The 24,814-nt window shown below is 39.4% G+C and overlaps 1 protein-coding gene across 2 annotated transcripts; it reads left to right on the forward strand.

Annotated features, from left to right (window-relative positions):
* The first annotated feature begins 686 nt into the window (after nt 1-686).
* vldlr (very low density lipoprotein receptor) lies at nt 687-24,255 on the forward strand. 2 transcript variants are annotated; one of them, XM_015340243.2, is made up of 20 exons: nt 687-1,016; nt 4,914-5,033; nt 7,956-8,078; nt 8,570-8,692; nt 9,357-9,728; nt 9,997-10,119; nt 10,639-10,761; nt 12,179-12,298; nt 13,058-13,183; nt 13,616-13,787; nt 14,370-14,594; nt 14,816-14,934; nt 15,438-15,577; nt 15,762-15,903; nt 16,462-16,611; nt 18,968-19,033; nt 20,721-20,762; nt 21,342-21,422; nt 22,219-22,388; nt 23,261-24,255. In XM_015340243.2, exons 1-20 carry the CDS (start codon nt 950-952, stop codon nt 23,294-23,296), a joined length of 2,640 nt encoding a protein of 879 aa, XP_015195729.2. In that variant the 5' UTR covers nt 687-949; the 3' UTR covers nt 23,297-24,255. The 2 variants fall into 2 exon arrangements, with proteins under 2 accessions (XP_015195729.2, XP_006627304.3); XM_006627241.3 differs by lacking the exon at nt 18,968-19,033.
* The last annotated feature ends 559 nt before the right edge of the window (nt 24,256-24,814 follow it).

The following is a 24,814-nucleotide window of genomic DNA, read 5'->3' on the forward strand; positions in this document are numbered from 1 at the left end:
TACTTTGCAAACAGCTCTGGAAGACTGCACGCCAGACTCCCTATTCGATGGCCATCTATTACTATTACTGTAAGATATTGGTGAAAGGATCTGGTAACGACTTTTGATAAATACATATTCTAATGTCCCTCAAAAAACTAGTTGCATAATATAAAAAAACCCGTAATGCAGGTTATCCAGGATTTAACTTCTGTTCGTGACTAATTTAATTGCAATTACACGTACTTTTAACTTCAGTTTGGATGAGGGTTGTTCATTTTAACTTTCCAGTTGAAGCAGATTTCTGCAGAATCGTTGAATGAATAACTATATTGATCGATGGTTAAAACTATTTTACTGCCTGCATATGGGGATTTCAATATTTTCTGTATTATTCCAAATAAAATTCCACACTTTCTATTTATAGAAATATCTATTTGAATAAATTGAACCTTTTAGTTACAATTTAATAGAAACCAGAGGTATATGAACAGAGGAAATTCCCGTGTAAATACAATTTTTACCTTAGCGAATACAGTAAATTGGCGTGTAAATCCTTATATTCTTTTTCAATAACACTGCTAGTCCTATTAGCTAAAAGTGTTGATAAGCGGGATACAAAGGTGATTGCGAAAGTTCGCTTCAGAAACAAGGTACAGGCTTGATTTCTAGGCAAGGGAAGGGTTAAATATGTGTAAATGACATGTTGGAAGAGAAAAAAAAACCCTTGACTCGACTGGCGCGGTTATTTGCAGCAGGTTCACGCTATCAGTAAATTAGGACATGGATTGCAGCTGTGCTATTACCAGTTTGCGAAAAGGCAGAGACTAAAAATCGTGCGGGCTGAAAAGGGGGTGATACAAGAGAGACGAAAGGGTTTTTGCCGTTTGTCCCGCACAGGCTTATTTGTATTACAGTATCGGCGCAGAAAGAGGAGGCCAGTGCACACCACATAAAGCTATACCACGAAATGGTAACGTCTATTCTGGGTTTTCTAATCCTGGCAATATGTCTACAGCAGTGCGGTTATGTTAAGGGTGAGTACAGTAACGCGAAGTCTGTCGTGTCTGGAATCTAGCTGGTCCTGTATTGTGTAAATAGCGAGAATTATTTCACAAGAGCTTTACTGCGTGTTCGAGAAATCGGCTCTTTTATTCTCTCGTGCTGTGCTTCTGCGCTCAATATGGTCCAAGACAAGGCGGCTATCTTTTTAAATGTAGCTGTTGCGAGGTGTTGCTAATTGTTTGAATTTTACGGGCCTGTGCTGTATAAAAGAGCCCATATTTAAAATGAATATTAACATTCTTTAAAACGAGTGTAGGTGTCATGGAGAAAAGATGCGGTTATTAGGGGTCGAGATAAATTGGCTTTTAACCTGGATTGATACAATCTGTACTGTGTGTGTATGTACTGTATGTAAGGTGGCCTATACACTGAGAACGTGCATTTCTACAGACTGTTAATGAAACCCTTAATAGGATGATCTTAAATCATCATTTATATTAAATTGATTTATGATTGTATGATGTGTATATATACATGCTCGTAGGATGTTTATTAGTAATAAAACACTCTTGCACTAGTTTAAATATGAGATTCCATCACAACGAAGTAGCGAAAACCTTGATTACCCGTTGACTGAAAAGAAAGCAAAGGCAGCGTTTTAAACTGGGCCGAGCCCCTACAGGTTTAACACAATGTTCTTTTATAAAGTGCAGATATCTAGGAAGTAATTTGCCGGTGTAATATAGCATCTGTCCCCTGGCCTCAAAACAGTGCTTATAAAAGAGTGAAGTGGTAGCATTTTCAACGGCTTTACTTTTGTTTGTGGATTGCAATACTCCAAGCTGTCATTGATTGCAGCTACTTTATCACATGTAGGGTTTAATGTAGTTGCAGCAAGACATGACTTATTACATGCAAGCATTTGATAAATTTTGACTGGGAAGCTTTCCCACGATAATTCTGCTCTATTGGAAAGCTGAATTTATTTCGGAGCCTGTAGCTAGAACATTGAATGGTGCCGGAGAGGACGCGAGTCTACTTGCATGCTCCGCGTAGGCGGGGAAAGTAGAGAACCGTAGCACGCCGGAGAAAACTGGTCACTTGTCTGAGATAGAAACCTTTTTCACAACGAGGCTGCGCCGCACAGACTCAGCCCACCAGACGACCTAGGGATTTCACACCGGTTACCTGCAGATAGACAAGCTCGCAAAGCAGGACTAATGAACCCAGAGAAGAAGTGTTTATGTAACACTTGTAGGATGTTTTGTCTGAAGAAAGGTTGACGCAATTCTTAACCTTTTCTACCTTGGGAACACCCTTTCGAGCGGTTATTGTTGGAATACTCCCAGTTAAAATGTAAATGAGGAAAAACGTGGGGTGTTTTAGGTGCAAGTCAAAACCACTGCTGTATGATAACTTGTCAACAATAAGCTTTGTCAATGCGAAACACTTAATCTCCCGAGACGTTTTAATTCTCATGTTGGATCTTTGGAGTCGTACTTATTCTTTTTTGCACCTCCCTGGATAGTCTTGGATGGCAGCTGTTACTGTGGTATACGTTTCCGAAGTGTCCAGAGATTAACTGTCTCGTGTTAAAATGCATAATTACAGGGTAGTCTGTAGCCATCAAAATAATAATGGCTTCTCACAACTTCACACTAGGACAATAGTGGAGGCGGTTCTATTACCTCCTATTACATTAATTGGGCTAAGGCCCTTTGACCCAATTATAATGTTAACTAGGCTCTTGACAATGTGGGACCAAGGGACAGCAGGGAAATGACCTTAGAATGTAAAGAACACGAGTTTAATATGGTGTGAACGTTAAATGTAAGGGTGGGGAAGGTCAATATGAAGTATCCATTTATCTGAATTTGTAATTACTCTTAAACTGTACAGCTTGACTTGTGGTACTAATGCCAGCATTAGGGTAGTGTTGGAACACTTTGTACACTAAAAATGACTTGGTAAAATTAAAAACTGCACAAGTGATCACTTTAATGAGTGCAAGATGTTTCTTGATACGTCATCAGTACCTCTATTGAAAGCATTTTAGTCTGTGATTGACAGCCTCATTTTGCATGTCTCTGTGAAAGGTCTGTGTGGCATGGCTTTCCATGGAAAATACTAGCTAAATGGCTTAATTCCTAGTTTAGTAGCATGTATGGGGGAGTTTTGGTGCAGGTTCATAATGAGGTTAAATGTATTGCACAAAGGGTTTTAATTGTCATTATTTGCATGCTAATCCATATAACTACTCCTCCAAATCGCAATGGATAGTGGGAATCCTATTTTTGGATGTGCAAGTTGGCTGTTGTACAGTACCTATTTTCTGCTTTCTCTGTGCTACAGTACAGTATGTCCTCCAGCTCCCACCACTTCCCTCTGCTACAGTGTGAGGTCTAGGGTAGCATCTGAGCCAAGTAGAACACTATTGTATAGTTTGTTGGCAGAAATACTGGATTTTAACCTTACAGATCTGGAGTTGGGGGGGTCCCTTGGCTTCACTGACTATAACTGACTCCTACTGTAAGAGTCACTTACTGTATGCCCTTTCTTGAGAAAGGAATATGCAGAATTTATTGATTAATAACTTCCTAATGCTTCAATAAGATGCTATGTTCTAGAGGTCTTATAAGAGATGTCAGTACTGAGGTTTTAAATTGAACTGTTTTAATGGTAGCTTTTTAGTGTGTTTTAATTTAATGTTCAGCTACTTTACCTGCTGTATCAAACATTCATGATACAATTGTTAGGAATATGTTTTCTTTAAATGTGATTCCAATGTCCCCTTTGTATCCAATTTGTTTCAGTAGGAAAAATGGGCATTGTTTGACTTTGTATGCTGGGCTCTTTTGCCTGCTGGTTGTCATGTGAGGTTTCAGTCTGACCCTGTTTTGACTGAACAAAACCTAATTGTTTCCTTCATTGTACTTTGTGATAATTAATCTGAGCTGTACTTGTATGCTTAGATTTTGGTTGTAGTAAATATAACCTCCCTTGCTCTAGGTTGGTAGGTGTAAAACTGTAAAGGACTGGATTCCTTTTAAGTTTTAACCTGTTCATGCCTGTGCTGTGCCATAGGAATAGGATCTTCAAGTTTCCTAGTTGCTGTGTGCATTTTAAATGCATTAACAATCTGCCTCCTGACAGATGGTTTCCTTGTAAATATGTAACTTCCAAATCAATTCTCAACACCACATTCAGTTTTCCAGGTTACTCTGTCCAATGTGAAAGCTAGCTAATTATATTGATGCCAATTTGCCATTAACTATTGCTTTCCCCTGGTTGCTTTTTAAGGTCCATTTTGTAATTTGTTGTATTGATTAGGAGGTAAGGCCAGTGCACTTGTTGAAAGTAGTAGTGCTTCTGTCTTTGTGCAATGTTGATATTTAGGTAGCTCTTTTCTCCACTGGACCTGAATTTCCAAACAAATTTAGTATATGCTGTAGGTGGTCCTGCCAGTTGTCAGGATTTTGATTTAATTGCTTGGTAGTTAAAGATCTAATGCCTCATTCCAAGATGCTTGTACCCTGTGGCCTACCTAAAGTTTCCTCTTTTATTTGGGTTTGGTGAACTATTTTTAACTTCCCTACCTCATCTTTGTAGTGAGGCTGCTGGTATGTAATGATGCTGTGTGGCATTTTGGGATTAATATTTCTGGCTCTTATAGTGGATATCCAGAGATAGAAGAGATTAATCTCTTCACTTGGAATGTTCTAGGGTGTTAGAAATGGATGACCCATGATCAAATGCTGCCAGATTTTGTAAAGTACCGTGAGATACTGAAGCAAGATGAGGCTGTCTGAGATTGTTGCAGGTGGTAGTAAAATCCTTTTCAACCAGGTTTTCCTATATGGTCCAGGTTTTAAGTGAAAATGCTTTAAAGACTAAACACTGCCTAAAAGCCTTTCTTTTTTTTTTCTTAGGATCAAGAACAGAATGTGAGGCCTCACAGTTCCAATGTGGAAATGGACGCTGTATCCCATCTGTATGGAAATGTGATGGAGATGAAGACTGTGCTGATGCAAGTGATGAGAATACCTGTGGTGAGAGCTTGTGTTAACCAGGCTTATGCTTTGAATGATCTCCAAGTATATTTGGGAGGCGTGAACTGATGGGGAAATCCATCTAGTGGTACTGCATAACATACTGTAACACTCATATGTACTATGGAGTTCAACAGATTCTGTTGTAGATGCACAGGAGAAACATCTAGGGGTGTCTCCAGTTGAAGGCCTAGTTGCTTGGGGCTAGGAAGCTGTAATGAAAGGCTTGATTTAATGGTGCAATTCTCATGTCCCACCAAATCTAGTCATACTCAACTTTCATAATCGTGTAAATATATTATGCAACTTAAATTTATTAAACAATTTTTGAGCAGTTCTATTGCTCCAAGCCTTTACGTAGGTAAACGTCCTGTGTCCTTCATCAGTCTGTCATTTCTAATATTTGAAATCATAGTACAGCATGACAAATGTATCCCCCACTTTGTTTTGGGACAAACTGAATTAGTAATACAATTTTAATGTGAATAAGTACCTGGTTTAAGGTAGCTGTACTTGTGCTCTCCTTACTTTCCCTTGTAGAGAAGGGTCTCAAACTCAATTTGTGGAGGACCTGTCTTCTGGATTTTGTTATAACCTGAGGATTGAATTAAGCAGCCTAATTTAGTTAGGATGTACAGTTGTGCAGCAGATTAAGTACACGTCAATAGATTCACTGATGTATAAAAGGTCAGAGCTTGATTAACACATTTTATTTGTACATCTGCAGCACTAGAGAGGAGATAATTCCTGGAGGTCCCAGTATCTGGCTTAGGACCTGTGGTTTAATAAGTACATTTCCCCCCCCCCCCCCCCCCCCCCATTGTTCTTGTTTCTTGAAGTGGGAATGTCTTTTAAGGCTTTGTATAAGCAGAGTAGCACAAATACACCAAGCAAATGTTAAATACCACGCACACTTGGAAACAACAGCTGTTGACTCAAAGCATACATTTCCCCATGCATGCTGCCTGGGGCTGATGGTTTATCCTTCCCTTTGCTTTTTCCAAGACGGTAATGTGATTACTGCTTATTTGCATGCAACTGGCAATCCCAGTCTGAGGGAAGGATCCCCATACTTGGTGTACGTTTTCTGAAAATCGCACAAAATGGATTTGAGTGTTCGGTTATCTGAAGACTGAGTTGTTTCTGATCTTCTGGTATAGGGTTCAGTATGAGCTCCCGGTGAGTTTAAAAAAAAAAAAAAAAGGTGGGTGTGAAAAAGCTACTTAAGAACTGTGGCCTTTTAGCAGTAACTTGAGGAACCAGTTCTCATCTGTATAAGGAGGACAGTCTTCTGGAAGGCTGTGTATTGACTTGTCACCTGATGGTCCAGTGATTGGGGGTGGGGGGAAATCATGTTGGATTAATCGCTAAACCTCATGCAAGATTGGAGTGGGGGCAGGCTCCAGAAGTTAAGAGCCTTTAGAGTTATGCATACGTTCTTGGAACATTGTATACGGTCCTGAATAGCCTGTTTTGGGGGGGAAACAAAACAATTTACCATATTATGGGCTGAACTGTGCCCAAAGAACTACTGTTATAGTGAATGTCAATATGAAGAGCCAATTCATAACCTGACTAGCTTCTTATAACTTCATGATAGGATTAATAAATGCAGGTAATAAAGCTGAGCTAGTGTAATAAAGACCAGTGTTAAGAACCGATTGTCTTTGCAAATAACCTGGAATTTTGATTGCCATGTGGAAGATTCTATACTTGGAATAGTCAGGTGGTATCTCTATGCTGATAGTGGAGAAGTAATGAAAGCTCTCTCAGGGCTCTTCTGGGACAGGTTTTTCCCATATTTTTATGCTATCTGGGTCATAGGATGAGTCTGTGAAAAGTGCAGAATGGTTAGAGGAGAAAAGACATTTTATAGCAGTTAAAGCCTAATGCACAGAACTGGGCCAGGCAGACGAGCAGGGGAAAGGTATAGTCACTACAGTTAGCCAAGCATGGGAAAACTGAACTGTATTGAATGCTGGCAACAGGATAGCTTAATGTGATCTCTTTGAAGTCCTTCAATAAGATTGAACAGCTTTGGTTATTCAGGCACAGAGGAAATAACGCTTCATGATGAGGGGACTTGAAAAAAGAAATATTTGGATTCTTTAATGGCTGTTTGTTCTTCAGAAAACAATATGCTATACTTATTTAAATGGGTTTAGCACTGGCAATTCTATTTTTTTTTTTAAATGGTAAAAACCTTAAAGCTACAGACTGTCCTTATAAAGTACAAGGCTGGAATGTAGTACTATTTGGTATGTGTGTGGGTGAAGGGCTTCCCTTAAAATTAGATGTTTCCATGCCTCTTGGAGAATTTTAAAGAGGTCAGGAGGAATGAAATGTGCAGCTCAGGTGATGTGATATGACAGGCAGTATCAGTGCTTCACTGGCTGTGTACAGCAATCTCCTGGTGCAGGCATCATTAATATAGGCCTGTCAGTACGATGTGAGATCACAGCAGCTCTGCTGCTGTTGAGAGCTTTGAGTTCCAATTGGACAGCTCTGCTTCCTGTGCTCATGTTTGCATCAAAGGGTTAATATTGGAGCATGCGTTATCTTGTATTTTTGTAGTTTTTTTGATACCCTTACGTACTTCTAAAATATGGCTGGCTTTTCATTGAACTGTGTTCTCTAGAATCAGTTTTGTAGTAATGCTTAAACTAGCGATCTATTGTGGGTTTTACTGCTAGTGCTGCATTGACCACATATGAGCACCTGTCACAGAAGCAGTGGAATATTGCAGATATTCTGTGGCAGCTCTGCATGTATGAACACAGTGAAAGGGCAGAGTGCCAGCATTCTAAAATTGGAGTTGTAGACGTGCCCATGATGGCCTGCAACAGGTTTGTCTCTGAAAATGCTGTGCGAATCCCTGTTCTAAAAAATGAAAGCCCTAATCCATTGTGTCCCTTCTTGTAGTGAGGAAGACCTGTGCAGAGGTGGATTTTGTGTGCAAAAATGGCCAATGTGTCCCCAAAAGGTGGCAGTGTGATGGGGAGCCAGACTGCGAAGATGGATCTGATGAGAGCTTAGACATCTGTCGTAAGTTTTTCACCTCAAATATTATAAAAGCTATAGTATTTGTTTAAGAGAAACTTGCAAGGACTTGTTAAGCAAAAATACTGTATTTGTAAATAACCTGTATTCTATTGGGGGTTTTTCTATAAAATGCCATCTTATGGAACATACGAAGTTCTTCCTTGTCAAACCAGAAAAGTTTGCATTGTCTTGCTTTTCCCTCCCTCTCTTGCCTGTATAGATACTATTCTGATTTTATACTTGCTTTGTACTGAACGTGGATTGGCATCTTGGTACCCTGGAAGTGTTCTGATTTAATAGGATGCCACTGGAATTGCATGAAGTCTAACTCTTAAATGTCATAAATTGGGAGGGGGATTAGGAGATTCTTTGAACTGGACAACATGGTTTCTAACTTGCATTCTAACTAGTGGGTTAAAAATCCCAGTTTTAAGAATTATTGTCGCAAGTTCATATGTGTTATAATGGGGAAAATATCTTGCTTATTTTTGTAGATATGCGGACTTGCCGAGTCAATGAATTTAGCTGTGGCGCTGGATCAACACAGTGCATCCCGGTGACTTGGAAGTGCGATGGAGAAAAAGACTGTGACAATGGGGATGATGAAATTAACTGTGGTCAGTGGTCTTGGTGTTGAATATCTGCGTTTTGTGGCTATGCCAAATGGTGGGCCACTAAATGAGTAAAAGAATTCAAGGCTGTGTAAAGGTTCATGTACGAGTGCCTATATTTAGACAGTTGTAGCAGGAGGTACTGTGTGTATTTATAAAGGTCAATGTGGAGAGGCACGTTTCCTTAGGGGAAGGAGACTGCTGCCTTTTCACATTCACTTTGGCTGTTGTTTCTGTTTGCTCCTCTTGGAGTTTCCATTAAAAAGTGAAGATGAAGCATGCTGTACATGTCCAAACCATTGCTCTGCCCTTCTCATGCTTCCCTTTTTAGATTTCTCCCAGATATCTTGTCATTCCCTTTGCTTAAAATCTCTTGAATGCTGGTTTTCCTAATGTGATTATCAACATAATTCAAATGTAAATAAAGGAGTTATTCAGAAGCTGTATGGTTAGGATTTAATGTTTGAAAGCTTATTCATTCCTAATGTATGCTACAGTGGACCTACATGCTGGGAAAGCAGCTGCAGGCTGTCACCCTGAATTAATTTAATAGCCTCCTAAGACATAACCAGCAGATCTCCGATATGTTCAGCATGCAAATGATCTGCTGAGGGACTGTCAAACCTCCAGCTATGGCCGTGTCAACCGGAAGCCTTTTTCCTTTCTGCAGGCAACGTTACTTGTGCCCCTCTGGAGTTCACGTGCGCCAGCGGTCGCTGCATCTCTCGCAACTTCGTCTGCAATGGGGAAGACGACTGCGGGGACAACAGTGACGAGGTGGGCTGCGCGCCCTCCTCCTGTGGCCCCAGCGAGTTCCAGTGCGGCAACGCCTCCTGCATCCCCACCAGCTGGGTGTGTGACGAGGACGTGGACTGTCAGGACCAGTCGGACGAGTCTCCGGAGCGCTGTGGCCGCCAGCCCACCCCTCCGGCCAAGTGCCCCAGCAGCGAGGTGCAGTGTGGCTCGGGGGAGTGCATTCACCGCAAGTGGCGCTGCGATGGCGACCCTGACTGCAAGGATGGGAGCGATGAGGCCAACTGTCGTGAGTAGATCCGCCGTTTCAATTACTACCAACAGTCATTGCTAACTAAAATTCTTGCAGTGCTGTTTAAAGTGCTAACTGAGGAAAAGGCTCTGTAAAGCCACCTCCCCACTTTTTCAGGTGTATACAGGGTATATTCTGGTACTCAGGGCTGCATGGGGCTATACTGGTTATATGTAACAGATACCATTGAGTTCATGACTTAAATTCTGATCATGCTTTGGAAACGTAACATGTAAGGTTAATGCACCGGTACATCTGTTTTTAGCTGTTCGAACCTGCCGCCCAGACCAGTTCAAGTGTGATGATGGAAACTGCATCCATGGGAGCCGGCAGTGTAATGGCATTCGGGACTGTGGTGATGGCAGTGATGAAGTCAACTGTAAAAACAGTGAGTAAATACTTCTTGTGAAACATTTAAAGTGAAGCCAGCAGAATGATTTTGTCAAATGAAAACTTGAAACTGAACATGGAGCAGGTTGACCTGCCATGTTTTGCTTAATGTTTATCTGCCGTGATGCGAGTCACCTGCAGTCTTAATAGCAACGTGTGGTGATGGAAGTGTACAACTTCTAAAAATGGAAGTGTCCGTTGGACAATTGGATGTTTTAAAATGAATGCTTGTTGGGCGTTGGTGTGCATTATGACTTCTAATGAGCACATTCATCTCGGCAGAAATTTTTATTTTTTTCTGCAGTGTAGTTAAGCTTGTTTTATGAACATCACACTAAGATCTGTGCCCCTGCTTGACCTTGTATCTATAGATGTAGAGTACAAATTCTTTAATATCCGCAAGTGTAAATCCTGACCATTACCATGAATATATTTCATATTGTTCATTTGCATAACTCTATACTATTTTTATGAAGCACAGTATATTTAGTTGACTTTTTACATTTCTCTTCCCTAGTGACCCAGTGTACCGGTCCTGATAAATTTAAGTGCAGGAGTGGAGAATGTATTGAAATGAACAAAGTCTGTAACAAGAACAGGGACTGCCCAGACTGGAGTGATGAACCTTTGAAAGAATGCAGTACGTAAACAGGAGATTTTTATGGGCTCTTTATTATGGTTCTTAGACCACATTTTCTCTGTGCAAAGGCAGGAATGCATAATAAGGTGTAATATAAATTCAGTGCATGAGCTCTTACAAACTGAATACGTTGCAAAATGAAATTCCATTGCAGTGAAACATTTAACCATTGCTTACCAAGGACAATTCCAATTGCTATTCATCAAAACTGTGTAATTGGAGTTCCTTTAGCTATTATTCTTACCTCCAATTTAATGTCTTGATCCGGGATCCTGTTAAGCTGTTCATTTGAGTAATGGATAATCAGATCTAAGGTACAGAACTTAATGTAAAAGTAGATGACGATTGCAGAGAACTAATGCAGATCAAAGAATTCCCTCTACACATGCATGAACATACCTGTTGGTATGAATGATGCTCTCTATGGCATCATCAGTAGTCTTCTGTCAGGTCTATACAGGATTTAATAAAAATACTGCTGAATCTACTTCCACTTCTAATGCTCTCTGAACCAAAGAAATGGGAGAAAATTGTCACCTATTTTAATTAATTATTGTTTACACTTATATAGTGCTTTTTCTGGACACTCAAAGTGCTTTACAGGTAATGGGGACTCCCTGCCACCACCACTAATGTGCAGCATCCACCTGGATGATGCGATGGCAGCCATAGTGCGCATAGAGAGCAGAGTAATGTAGCCAATTCATAGAGGGGGATTATTAGGAGGGCATGATTGGTAAGGGCCAATGGGAAATCTGGCCAGGACGCCGGGGTTACACCCCTACTCTTTTTGAGAAACGCCCTGGGATTTTAAATGACAACAGAGAGTCAGGACCTTTGTTTTGTCTCATCTGAAGGACAGAATTTTTTGTCCTGAAATTTCAAATGCTGTTGCCAGTGCAGTTTAAAAACCATTGCACAGATGGTATAGATGAACATGATCAGTTTTTCAACTAGTTTCTTTGGACTGGTCTGATCTGAAAGTGATATCTACTTTTAAATGAAACTGGTGTCAGCCAGAATCTATTGCTCGAGTGAGGCATTATTCTCCTTTTCTTGTGTTAATTGAAATCATGATGTGCAATCCACAAACTGAAAGCGGACAACTTTAACTTGTCTTAAATGCCAAGCATTGAGTACCTCATGTTGCTTGAATTTAACTTAAGAACAGTATTATTGCAAGAACACTATTCATTTGAGAAACCTGATCATGGTGTAAAATAACTTAGCCTATTGGTTTATGAAGTTGTAACTATGTAATTCTGTGTGCTTTTCTTCAATGGGAAACTGTCAATGCTTTGACATTTGGCTAATTTAATTCAAAAGAGCTGCTTTTGCAGTACAACTTTAAAATTTAGGGAAACTTTCTGGGGAAGTCAGATGGGCATTCAAATTCCTGTCTTCTGGGTTCTTTCAGATTTGAATGAATGCTTATTAAACAATGGTGGCTGCTCCCACATCTGCAGAGACCTAGTTATTGGTTATGAATGTGACTGTACTCCTGGGCTGCAACTTATTGACCGTAAAACCTGTGGAGGCAAGTTTTTCATTTACTACTAATTATCAATTTCTCTGTGCCTAATGGTCTAAAACATGCAAATGTAACATGAAGGACGTCTTGGAAGGGTATTTTTTTTTAAGTAAATGTCATTTACCAGTTATGCTTTAATGTTAAGTTTGAGGAGTGCAGTAATGAGGACCTGGCATTATATGAAGGTTTGAAATTTTCATACAGCATGTATCTTTAAATTTGAACATTCTCTTACATGTTGAATTTTATTTTAAACAATTAGCTTAAAAGCAACAACTCTTCTAGTAGTATCTCTGGTTAATCCAGGATTGATTAGCAGTTGCACAGGTCTGTTGGAGTAAAATGTGCAGAGAAGCCAAGTTAATAATTTTAAACATCTTGCTTTGGTACCATTTGTTGTGTAGTGTGTAAACTGAAAATTTAAAGAATTCCCCATTCCTTGTTTTGGAAGTAGTGAGGTATCGGAATGCCAGGTTTGTTGGGGATTTGTGATTTATAATACTGGGTGGGAAGTTGGTGTTGTATCCTTGAACAAGGGACTTGGCTCAAATTGCTCCATAAATGTCTTGCTTTATAAAGGCATACTCTCCAAATGTTCATGGTAAATGACAGTAAACTTATCCAGCTAAAGAACTGAGAATTGCCCCTTAAATTTGATAAGCAAAGCTTTTGAAACTTGGAGTGACCTGTTTGGAGAGGACTGGGGGAGGGGGTGAATGAGCGCATTTTTCTTTCATCAAATGTTTCTGATATGCATCTTCCCAGATATTGATGAATGCCAGAATCCTGGCATCTGCAGTCAGATATGCATCAACTTAAAAGGAGGATACAAGTGTGAATGTCATGCTGGTTACCAGATGGATCCACCTACAGGAGTATGCAAAGCAGTAGGCAAGTACTACCATTGTGAAGAACATAGTAACTTACAAATAGTACAATCACTTGAATACAAATCCAGGTTGGAGTGACGTATAGCATAAAACCTGGGATTGCTAGAATTAAATGGAAGTGGACCTTCTGGACCAGTTTTCTTTCTACCCTGCATGTAATTTGGCCATACAGTATAGGGGAAATGTATCCAAGCAGTAGTAATTGTAATACTGTGGCCTAGTATCAATTGATTTTGATATACTAAAATTTTAATTTAAAAACTAAAACCCTCTTGGTAACCTGAATTCAGTTATTGAAGTGCTGTAAAAGTATGAATATTAATAAACATCACATTAGTAGTTCTTCCAGCATGTCCTTAATTTAGATCAGTTAAACAGTAAGCATAAACATTTAAATGTTTAATGTTAACTAACTGCAAAAACATCTTTGCAGGCAAGGAGCCGTGCCTCATCTTTACCAACCGACGTGACATTAGGAAGATAGGTTTGGAGAGGAGGGAGTACACCCAGATCGTAGAGCAATTAAGGAACACTGTAGCGCTGGATGCAGACTTTTCCCAGCAGAGAATATTTTGGGCAGATCTTGGACAAAAAGCCATCTTTAGGTAATTATGCTAACAATTCCCTTTTTTGGCTTAACCTTGTTTCAGTCCTTGTTCCGCTTATTCACTTCTAACCAAAGTCTGATTATAGCTCCAGTTCTGTTTTTAAATCTGTGCTCAACATTCTCCCTTATTTTAAAAGCCATGAGTAAATATGCTGGATTGATCAGAAAAGCCTGGAAGGTGGGGTCCAGCATAGTTTTTGAAGCAGTCTTAACCAGAAATGCGGGTTTTCTTCAGAAGTTTCAATAACTTTAATGTTGCTGCTAAAATTGGACTTTTTCAGTTTCCGGAATTAACGCTTTTCAGTTTGACCCTAGAAAAAAGTTCATGCCAAATTGAAGACCAAATCCAATTTAATGGTGGTTGAAACCCCCCCCCCCCCCCCCCAGATCTGAGTTGAGATTTGTGGACGAACACGATACTGATCTGAAGGATTGCCTCGGTCTTCACTGTGAATTTTGTCAAAGTACCAATGGTACAAACCTAAAGTGACCACTTTTGGGAGAGCTAACATTTTATCCTTGTCTGTTAAAACCGTTTTGTTTTCCAAGTTATACACTTGCTCATGACTTGTCATTTCAGTGCTTTGTTAGACAGACGAGATGAAGCCACTGGTCGTGTGAAGATTATTGAAAATGTGCAAACCCCAGTTGGAATTGCAGTGGACTGGATATATAAAAACCTGTATTGGACTGATCTGGGAGCAAAAACCATCACTGTGGCCAACTTTGATGGCACCAAGAAGAAAGTCCTCTTTGACAGCAGCCTGAAAGAGCCAGCCTCTATAGCTATTGATCCGTCGTCTGGGTAATTTTCTTTATAAAATTAGTGGTTCAGTCCATTCACAAATTAAATGCAGTGCAACTTATGAAATCTTACCACAACAGATGTTCAGTTCAGGTGGCCTTGTCCTCTGTAGTGTTAAGTCTGTTTCTTTAGTGATGTCTGCTGGGCAGGGTGTTGCAGCTGTCTTCCACCAGTTAATGAGCTGCGCAAACTTAGTGCTGGCATGTTCTTTTCCTTTCTAGGTTTGTGTACTGGTCAGATTGGGGTGAACCAGCAAAAATTGAGAAAGCTGGGATGAATGGGGTTGATAGACAGCTCCTTGTACAGACTGACATTCAGTGGCCCAATGGAATAACTCTTGGTAGGTCACTCCTATACCCCCGTTTCTCATACCTTAATAGTTAAGTTGGGAACTTTCACTGAAGATGAGTAAAATAAGATCACTTTATTGGCCATATACAATTTCTTGTATTATGAATTTGGCTTTTTGCATACCCCAACTGTCTCTCCATGAAACATACAGACAAGGAAGAGAAGCTTGGGGTCAGAGCACAGGGTCAGCCATTAATGTGGTGCCCCTGGAGCAGTTGGGGATAAGGGCCTTGCTTGGGCCCAATGGAGTAGGATTCCTCTGCTGGCTGTGGGATATGATCCGGCAACTTTCCAGCCACAGGTGCAGATCCTTAGCCACAGAGCCAGAGTACTGCCCTATCTTTATACTCTCCTGTTGGATATTGTTGGATACTCTATTATACAAGAGGTCTGCAGGTTTCACATCTTTTATTTCTGAGACTTCCTCTTAATTGAGTAGTGATAGAATTGCTTTTCATCTAAGCTGTGCTATACATCTTAAATCTTTTCTAGACTTGGTAAAAAACAGACTGTACTGGGTGGACTCCAAACTTCATATGCTTTCCAGTGTGGACCTGAATGGTGAAAACCGCAGAAAAATATTGGAGTCCCAGGAATACCTTGCCCATCCTTTTGCTCTTGCAGTGTTTGAGGTAAAGGACATTGCTTCTACAAACTTGTATTTATATTAAAACTATTTGCAGAATCTTAATGTAGGTGTTTTGTGCTACTTGAGTACAAATGACTTAAATGTTTTGAGATGGACTTTCCAAGAATGGAGAACTTCATGGCTGCAGTTTTGAAGGTTAACATTGTATTTTGTATAATTTCTTGTAGGATCGTGTATTCTGGACAGATGGAGAGAAGGAGGCGATCTATGGAGCAAATAAGTTCACAGGATCAGATGTGATCACCTTTGCGAGCAATCTCAATGAGCCTCAGGACATCATTGTTTATCATGAACTAATACAGCTGTCTGGTTAGTTCTCTTAATGTGCTATATACTCTTCTTGCCTTCAATTCTAGCCTTAGTTTCACCTTTGCTCCACTAGATGTTGCAGTGATTGAGCAACTTATGATTTGAATGTTTCTCATTTTAAGGTGGTTTTATGGTGATCCCTACAGTATTCAAACTTGTGAATCAGGGTTTTATTTGAAGTGTCCTGCAGGTAGAATAGTTTCAACATTGCTAAGATAACCTTCTGAGAGTCAGTTCCACAATTGGGCAACTGACCTACTGTAGTTCATCAGGTTTAAAGGTTCACAAGGCTAAATGACTGCATTCTGTCTGCTTCTCCTGGGTAACTGTTTGCAAACTCCAAAGTATAACATTTTGATAGTAAGGTACAGGGCAGGTTTTCTCAATGCTGGTCTCTGAACTTTTGTTCAGAGAAATGTTTTGTACTCTCAACTTAAACATGGTCAACATTCCTCAGTCTATGCAATAGCTACCAATCAAATTAAAGATCTAGTTAACTGTGCTTTAACCAGTTACTGATTTTTTTTAATTAACTTTTTTCCCCCCCAATTTCTGCAGGTACAAACTGGTGCAATATCAAAGTGCCTAATGGTGGCTGTGCATATCTCTGTCTACCTGCTCCTCAGATAAACATGCACTCTCCAAAGTACACTTGTGTCTGCCCAGCTGGTATGGATCTGGATTCAGACAATCAAAGTTGTAAACAAGGCAAGTAGATGAGTGCAAATACTGATGAACTGTAAAGGATTAAGCTTTTCAGATCTCAAGGAATCTGGAATGTTTCACCTTTTAAGTTGTTCTGGGCATAATGCCAGAGGTATTCATGTTCAGTTTGATTAAATAAAGCCATTTTGGGCATGCTTCCCATTTGATTGGTAAGCAATGGTTTTCATGCAGTTTATACTTTGGTGTAAAGCAGGTTTGGAAGCAAACCCATCAAGAAGGAATATGCCTATGCTTTGTTTTGTAGGAGCACCTGCCAGTCAATCTGTTAACTTTCTCAACATTTTTAATAGTATAAAAGCATAGCTTTTGCTACATGATTCAAATTACTTGCTTGGTACTATCCTTTTTGGAAACTTAAACATGATTCTAAATCCCCTCCAGTTAAAATGGATTTAAAGTAATTTTAATCCTGCAGAGGGACAAAGGTGTTCTTAACTAGTTATTGAATTACATTTCTTGCTGAACTAAATGGACTGTGACTGTTTAATCATTTAAAATGCCTTTTCTTAAGGGCTGAAACCTGAACCAAGTCACGCTAATGTGGGGCACTACCTATGTAAATGCCTATTTTTGCTCTTGTAATATTCTAGAAAATAACAGGACTTGTTTTGTGTGCTTTAACGGGAGATTTGGATTAATGGTGATGGAACCACCCCACAATGCATAGATCATTTGGCATAAACCTTACATCGGGCATAGTGCTTAGGCCAAAAGGGCCCTTTCTATGATTTTGTGAACACTGGAGATTACCGATTCGGCATTTTCTTTAAATGCCAATGATACTTAAAGGTGGTAGGCTGCCAACAAGTAACTCAGATTTCATTACCTCCATGGTGATGACCATAGTAACAGTACCTTTGAATGTGTTAACCACTTGCCAGTAAAGGAATTGGACATTGTTTGATTAAGGGTAGTCTGGCAGCTTAATCTTCCATGTTGAGGTTTCAGACTCCCTTGAGACAACTTGATTCCTTTTCCTTCAAGCTATTTCTAATGTGACTTAAATAGAATGCATATTCAGCCCTTTTCACAGACATGAATTGGCAATAAAAGCAAGTGATGGGAAAACTACATTCAGAAAGGTTATGGTTTAGAGCTTGCCTTCTGTAAAAATTGTGAGCTTATTAACTAATGACAATTTTACATTTTTTTTTTTCCCCTTAGAGCAAATGCCAAATTTCTAGGTAGCCATCTGAAGCTGAGAGCAAGGAAGTTTTGGAATTTGAGAGTTGTACATTGTGATCTGTTTACCAACACTGGAGTTGAGGAATTTTGATGGGTTGTTTGAATAGATGTAGCCAAAATTCCCATCTAATGGTTTAATCAAAACAATTTTAAATATTAAGTGGTATAGTTAAGCTTTAATGAGCCTGATCAATATAGATTTGGATTAGCCGTTAGTGATTGAAGCTGACTCCCACCTCTATTGAGCTTGTGTATTAGAGGGCTTTTCCAGTAGTGATAAACAAAGGGCAAGGCAATGCTGTTGTGCAAGTAATACAAGATAAAGAAGATAAGATCACTTTATTAGCCATATACAATTTCTTGCATTACGAATCTGTCTTTTCACAAAGACGGATACAGACAGACAGGAAAGAAGCTTGGGATCAGAACACAGGATCAGCCATTGTACAGTGGAGCCCCCCCTGGAGCATTTGGAGTTAAGGGCCTTACTCAGGGGCCCAATAGAGTAAGATTCCTCTGCCAGCCGTGGGATTTGAACTGGCAGCCTTCCAGCCACAGTACCACTGCTCTGCCCAATATAAAACTTATTAGCCCCTTTTAACTACATTTGAGTTGTGTACCTATGAGTTTCCATATGAAGGCTTTCTTTACCCCACTAACACATGCCAATTTTTTTCCATATTTGGCATTGGTGTGCGGTTCCAGTTAATTGTGATCTGTATGAGGTTCTTTTCAGCTTGTAATATTGGTGGTGTACAAAGAATTGGCTTTACAATGCCCATTGCCGGATTCCCAGTGTAGAAAATGGTGATAACCTGAACATTGTCTTGACACTCAACCAAAATATTTCTCAAATAAGCATCCCCATTAGCAAAATGTCTACAGAGAAATTTGTATTTAGCCATGTTCAGATGGGTGGTGTGAGTAGTCCAGTTTCATGGACTGGTGCAATGAAGGCATCATGCAACATTCATTGCATGCCATTTTCCCTCCATATTATGCCAGATAATCATGTTGCTAATATTGCAGTTAACTTCAAAATGTCAAATGCTTTGAGCCCTTTTGGTTTCTTGGTGTGCGCAGCTTTTAAAATGCAGTGTACATTGGTTACACCCTTACCAAACCTTTCCTTTATTGCTTTCTTTTACGGCAGCCACATTGTCCACAGGCTTCACAAAGGATGATGGCAAACTAAAGAAATCTCACACTTACCCTGAAGGTAATTGTTGCATCTGGCTGATGCAGCCCTACACTCTGTTGTGGAACAGAATAACTTTGACTAAATAAGAATAAATTTGAATAAATTAAGACTGGCATTATTAGCAAAAAGTTTCCTTTCATGTAGGAAGGACAGATAGGGATGTCTGATTTCAGATATTGCAGGGAGATGGCACCACCAGTTTTTTTCCTTCCAACATTAAGTATCCTTGTGCCATAGTTTGTTAAATTGTGTAACCAGCCAAACCAAAGCTGCATATTTGTGTGGAAATTAGTCAAAGGACAGTCTCTTAAAGATGCTGAGCAAATATTGCTTTTCTTAGAATATTCCCTTAGCATGTGAGGGTTTCATACAATAAATGGAATCGAGGTGACTAAACTGTGCATTTTAGGAACTATTTAAAAACAAAGCCTAGTCTTGCAGCTAAATTATCTATTACACCATCTGCCAGTGTGATACCATAAGAGTTGAAGATTTAATTACGAAAGCTTCTTGAATTAAGAGGATTGCAATTTTCTCCCAATTCTTTATCTTGAATGATGATAAACATTTTTTAAACTTTTAGTAGTAATTCAAGAATCTCATGCAGCCACGTTTTGACTATCAAACACTTCTAGATGGCAAGTTGTACGTAGTTGTGATGCAACTGGGTTTGGAGATCCCTTGAGCCCATTTTTGATATGACTGTTTTAAAAAAGCTACTAGAAAACCCAAAAGTTTTGGGAAACCTGGAGGAACCTCTAGTATAAACCTAATGCAAGAGTATGCCAGCTTTGGGGGGGGAAAAAGCAACATGCAACCAAACCAGTACATGAAACAATAACCTGAACTGTTAAGGGATGCTGAAGCTGAATGGTATCATACAGATGTATTTTTGGGAATGGAGCAGCACTTTTGGGTACATTTGAATACCTATTGACATGGAGACCCCTGGTGGCAGGTTTAAGTTGGTTGCTATTCAGTAGATAATCGGTGTGCACGTTGACACTGAGTAATGGTGAAAGGTTTTAGTTGGCAGTGAAAACAGCTGTTTCAGGGAATGGGTCTGAATTAATATTCAGTATTGCTTAATGGCAATACTATGAGATGGCTTAAGGTTTTTTGGGGATATGCATTTCTGTGGTACATTGAAAGTTTTCAGTTATAGCAATACTTTGAAATTCTGGGGAAAACTAACTTATCCATTTTACTGTTTCACTTATTTCAATGCTTAATGTTGGGGGGTGGGATGCCTCTTTTTCCAAGGAGGTAAAATTGCCCTTTCATGGAGGTGTTTAAACAAGCTATAGTCTAAAACCATTGTGGGTCAAGTCAACATGAAAATGGCAGTGACTAGGTTTGTGCTCAAATTCATTGAGATTTGGCAACCTATTCCTTGCTGGAACAACTTTCCCAACTCATGTTGGAGGCACAGAACTTTCAATTGAAATGAGTTGCAGTTTTTCAATGATCAGTGCAGTTTGCCATCATTCTAGCCAAATAAGGAAAGAATGAAATTGTGTGCTGTTTTTCTTTATGCAGTTATCAGGAGTAGAATATGCTTGATCATGGCGTAAACCTGGAAGTTTTCAATTGTGAACCAATATGATTTAATCAAATATTTCTTTGGTTGTTTGGAAGTTTTACAGCATCTGAATTAAGCATCAAGTCATTCCCACCTTTTTAACAATTTTATTTTTATTTAAAGCTTCTGCATTGCCAAAGGTGAATGCCCATCCAGCTGCTTCAGGTATTGTTCAAGTATTTTTTTTTTCCATATTCACTCAATGCTAGACTCCGCAGAGTGCCAAATCAAGACTTCTACACAAGTCAGTTATTGATCCTAGGATTGAAGGCATGTACAGAGACAAATTAGGTTTTTCTGCACATTACTGTAAAATTTTAATTTATCCAAAAAGTATATTCTGCTGTTCTTTTAAAACCTTGACATGTTTTTGTCTTGAATGGCATGTACAAGGCTTCCTGTAAGTTCTCTAAAGTTTCAACAAGGCCACTCTATAGGTGGGGGCGAAATGTGTATAGCTTCCTTGTCATTTAAATTTTACTTTTACAAACCCTAAGATTACTGTATGTTTATGTGGGGTTTTCCCTGTACTTTGACTGTAGTTCACAACCTAAGCATTACATAAATAGATTTTTGCCAAAGATCCATTTTGGCCAACCCTCTGCAAAAATGGCAGATCTTCCATTTAATGGTTTGAAGCGGAAATGTTTTTTCAGGAAAATGAGAGGGCCTGTTATTTAGATACTTGCTGGGAATTCTGGAAAATGTTGGTAAAAGCACTTAACGGCTCTTCTGTGTTTTAAGAGGGGAATGTGAGTACATCAATCCATGAGGTGAACCCTTCTGCAAAGGGATCGGCAGCAGCATGGGCTATCCTCCCAGTGTGTGAGTAAACCCACCCCCCCCCCCGTTAACATGGAAAAAGACTGTTGCGACACTTGCACCTTCTTTCACTTGTAGCTGCTCAAGCAGAGTTTTCCCTCAATACAAGATGCGAGTGATTTCTTCCTACATTCTTGGCTTTGACCCAGCTGCGGTTGGCAACCTGTATCGTCCTACCACAGACTTATCAACTTGCACTTTATTTTGTAGGCTCATCATCTGGCAGTGTAAAAATCTTCTAATGCTCTGTGTGTGTGTGTATGACTACAGTAAGATCTTGGACAAACCTGTGCTGATGGCTAGACAATGATTGCTAGTCTGGCAAGGTGACCTACATATGTTTGCTGAATAAAATGATTTCTCCACATATATTTTATATATAGTTCAGGTGGGTAGCTGCGTCAGCATGCGTAGGCTGCAAAGGAACAAGTAATAGGTTTATTCCATGCTGAAAAAAACAAGAAAGAACACAACGTTTTGGCCGTGGAGCCTTCTTCAGGTGTGAGAGAGACAGTCTGTCTGTGAGAGAGACAGTCTGTCTCTCTCACACCTGAAGAAGGCTCCACGGCCAAAACGTTGTGTTCTTTCTTGTTTTTTTCAGCATGGAATAAACCTATTACTTGTTCCTATTTTATATATATATAGCCTGCAAATGAGTCAGGAGTCATACTATCACTTTGTAATTTCCCCTAATTTAACCAAAAGTACTGAAAAATCAGTAGGAAACCTTGACCAGATAAGAGGGTCCAGATAAACCGACAGCATCATCCAGTGTTTTTTTTTTTTTTCCTGTTCTCAGTACTGCTGGCAATGGCAGCTGTAGGTGGCTACCTCATGTGGCGGAACTGGCAGCACAAAAACAAGAAAAGCATGAACTTTGACAACCCTGTGTATCTCAAAACAACGGAAGAAGATCTCAACATAGACATCAGCAGGCATGCTTCATCAGTGGGACACACATACCCAGCAGTATGTATTAAACTCCTGCATTTGGCCACTAGTTTGCAAGTCCTACCTGGAAAATGCTTCACCTTTAGTAATAAAGGGTAGAGTTTCTTTGCAGAAAATGGGCTTATTTTTCTCCATTACTATAGTTGGAACTGAGAAAATGCTGAGTGATTGAATTATGCTACAATTGTTGCATAAATACCATTAAGAAGGTTGAATTATTTTATTCTTATCTGTGCATCCACCTTGGCATATTTTGTAAGTGATTAGTCAGTACAATGACTACAGTAGTAAAGTGCATCTGCAGTTTACCAACAGGAGCACTTACCATGGCATGATGAGTTTTGCAGAAAATTGAATTGAACCTAGCTCTTACATTATGTAAAAGGTATTTATTTCACATTTCCTATTAGGACTTCTGCACCTCTTAATTCAATCTGTATTGAAGAAAGCCTTTCATCACTTCTTAATCCTGTTGGCACAGCTACTAAAGCTGAAAACCAGTGCCAAAGGATGTAGAGCTGAATATAATCAATTTCAAAATGTAAATCGGACCAATGTGTATCTTTGGGTAGTCTCCTGTACTTGTTTGGACACTAGGTTGGGAGAAACATGGCTTCAGTTTCTGAGGGCCTATAGAAATGGGGTTTTAGCATCTTAAGTAACTTGAGGCCTTTGAATTTGGATTTTAAACCAGTCAGTTTTAATACAAGCCCTGTTGAGACTCAAGGACCTGTTTTTGTTCTTGTGGTCTAGATGGACCTTTTTGGAAGTTGTGGGCCTTTTGTTACAACAGTACCTAATTAGGATGCACTACTTGTTTAATTTAAATTCCTGTCCTTGTATATAAACATGGTAAACTTAATTATAACCAAGTTTTTTTTTCCTTGCAGATATCAGTGGTGAATACGGATGATGATTTATCGTAACCTCTTCCTCAGCTCACTTAGTCTTTTTGGAAACCACACCAATGGCTGCTAACTAGCAGATCTACAACCAGATGCCTTCTGAAGTGCATTAAGTTGGTTCTGGGTAGGGTGGGGGTGCGTGTTAGGTTTTGTTTATTTAGTGTACAATAATACGTTGTCCTTAATTCCCATACAGGACATGTCCAAGGTATTTCCTTTCAGGGCATGAAGCATTTGCATTGATCTAGGGTGACCATATTTCCTTGTAACCATTCCCTTATGCTTTTTCTGGCAAGCAGGGCAAATGTTTGTAGGGGTGGGGAAGTTGGATTGCCCAGTACATAAATGAGATTGTCATGTCTAAACTGTATGGAGGACAGTCACTCTACATTGAACACTAGCCTCAGCTATGAATTGTCTGCTGTAATGCAGCCTAGTTATTGTTCCAGGAGCCTCCATTTGAGAGTTCAGGGTTAAGTTTCTTTGCAGCCATGTCAAAGACTTCTTCAGTGTGTGAGAATACTTAAGATGCATTTTTTAGGCTATCATGTCTTAAAGATGTAAGCTTTATAATTTTTTAATGGTTTTCTTATAAGCATTACCTCCTGAACCTCTTTATATAGCTCTCTTCCAAGTTGAAAATGAGCTGTATAAGGAAATGTGCTGTAAAGAGACTTGTAAAACAAGAAAACTGTAAATATTCCCAAGAGTAAATCAGGATTCTTAAGCACTTTGATCAACTGTTCCTCTGTAAATAAGATTGTATACATTTGACTGAATCACTTTTTTTGCTATGGTTGGGCATAGTACCAGGGTAGAAGAAAAATGTATTTAAAACTGAAGATTTGTTAAAATATTTTGTATGTTTGTGTGACGTTCCTGTGAACTTTTATAGCAGTGTACAGAGGGGATGAAAAGCTCTGTACCGTGAAGAAAATTTGCAATCACTTCAAATAAAAAAACAAAACCTTTACAATTTTGCTGTTGTTGAAACCAGCATTCTCACTTATTGCAACTTTTAGTATTGGTTCTCTCTGGTTAGCAGAAACATCTGCTACCCTGCAAGGTTTCCTCAGATTTGTGCAGGACCTGTGGTTATGTAGATCACTTATGAATGCTCTCTAAAGGTTGTCGGTTGTAGTCTGACATGAAAGTAATTTTGTAGTACAGAAGCAATTAATATTGGCTTCAATTTGCAATAGAAGCGAGTTCCACTTTGGGGGTTGTAAGCCACTATAGTATGAAGTTGTAGTACTACTGGTCTAGTCGAATTCATCGGCTAACATTCATGAAAATCAAAATCCTTTGGCAATTTCATTAAGTACTTTTGAGCAAATTTGAAATGGAATTTGAAGAGACTTTCTATATCCTAGACAGATTAAAATGTCCTCACATCTGGTATGTCTCATGAAATGTGGAGTTGAAGGTTTTTATAAATACTTGAAAGACATCGTTCTTCTCCGAAAACTACAACCAAGCAGTCTGTAAGACTGTCACAAGTGTCTGGTTCTCTGGCCTGCAGAGTCTGAGAAAATTGAT

The sequence above is a fragment of the Lepisosteus oculatus genome, chromosome 3 (genome assembly GCF_040954835.1).
Source record: "Lepisosteus oculatus isolate fLepOcu1 chromosome 3, fLepOcu1.hap2, whole genome shotgun sequence".
Lineage (NCBI taxonomy): Eukaryota > Metazoa > Chordata > Actinopteri > Semionotiformes > Lepisosteidae > Lepisosteus > Lepisosteus oculatus.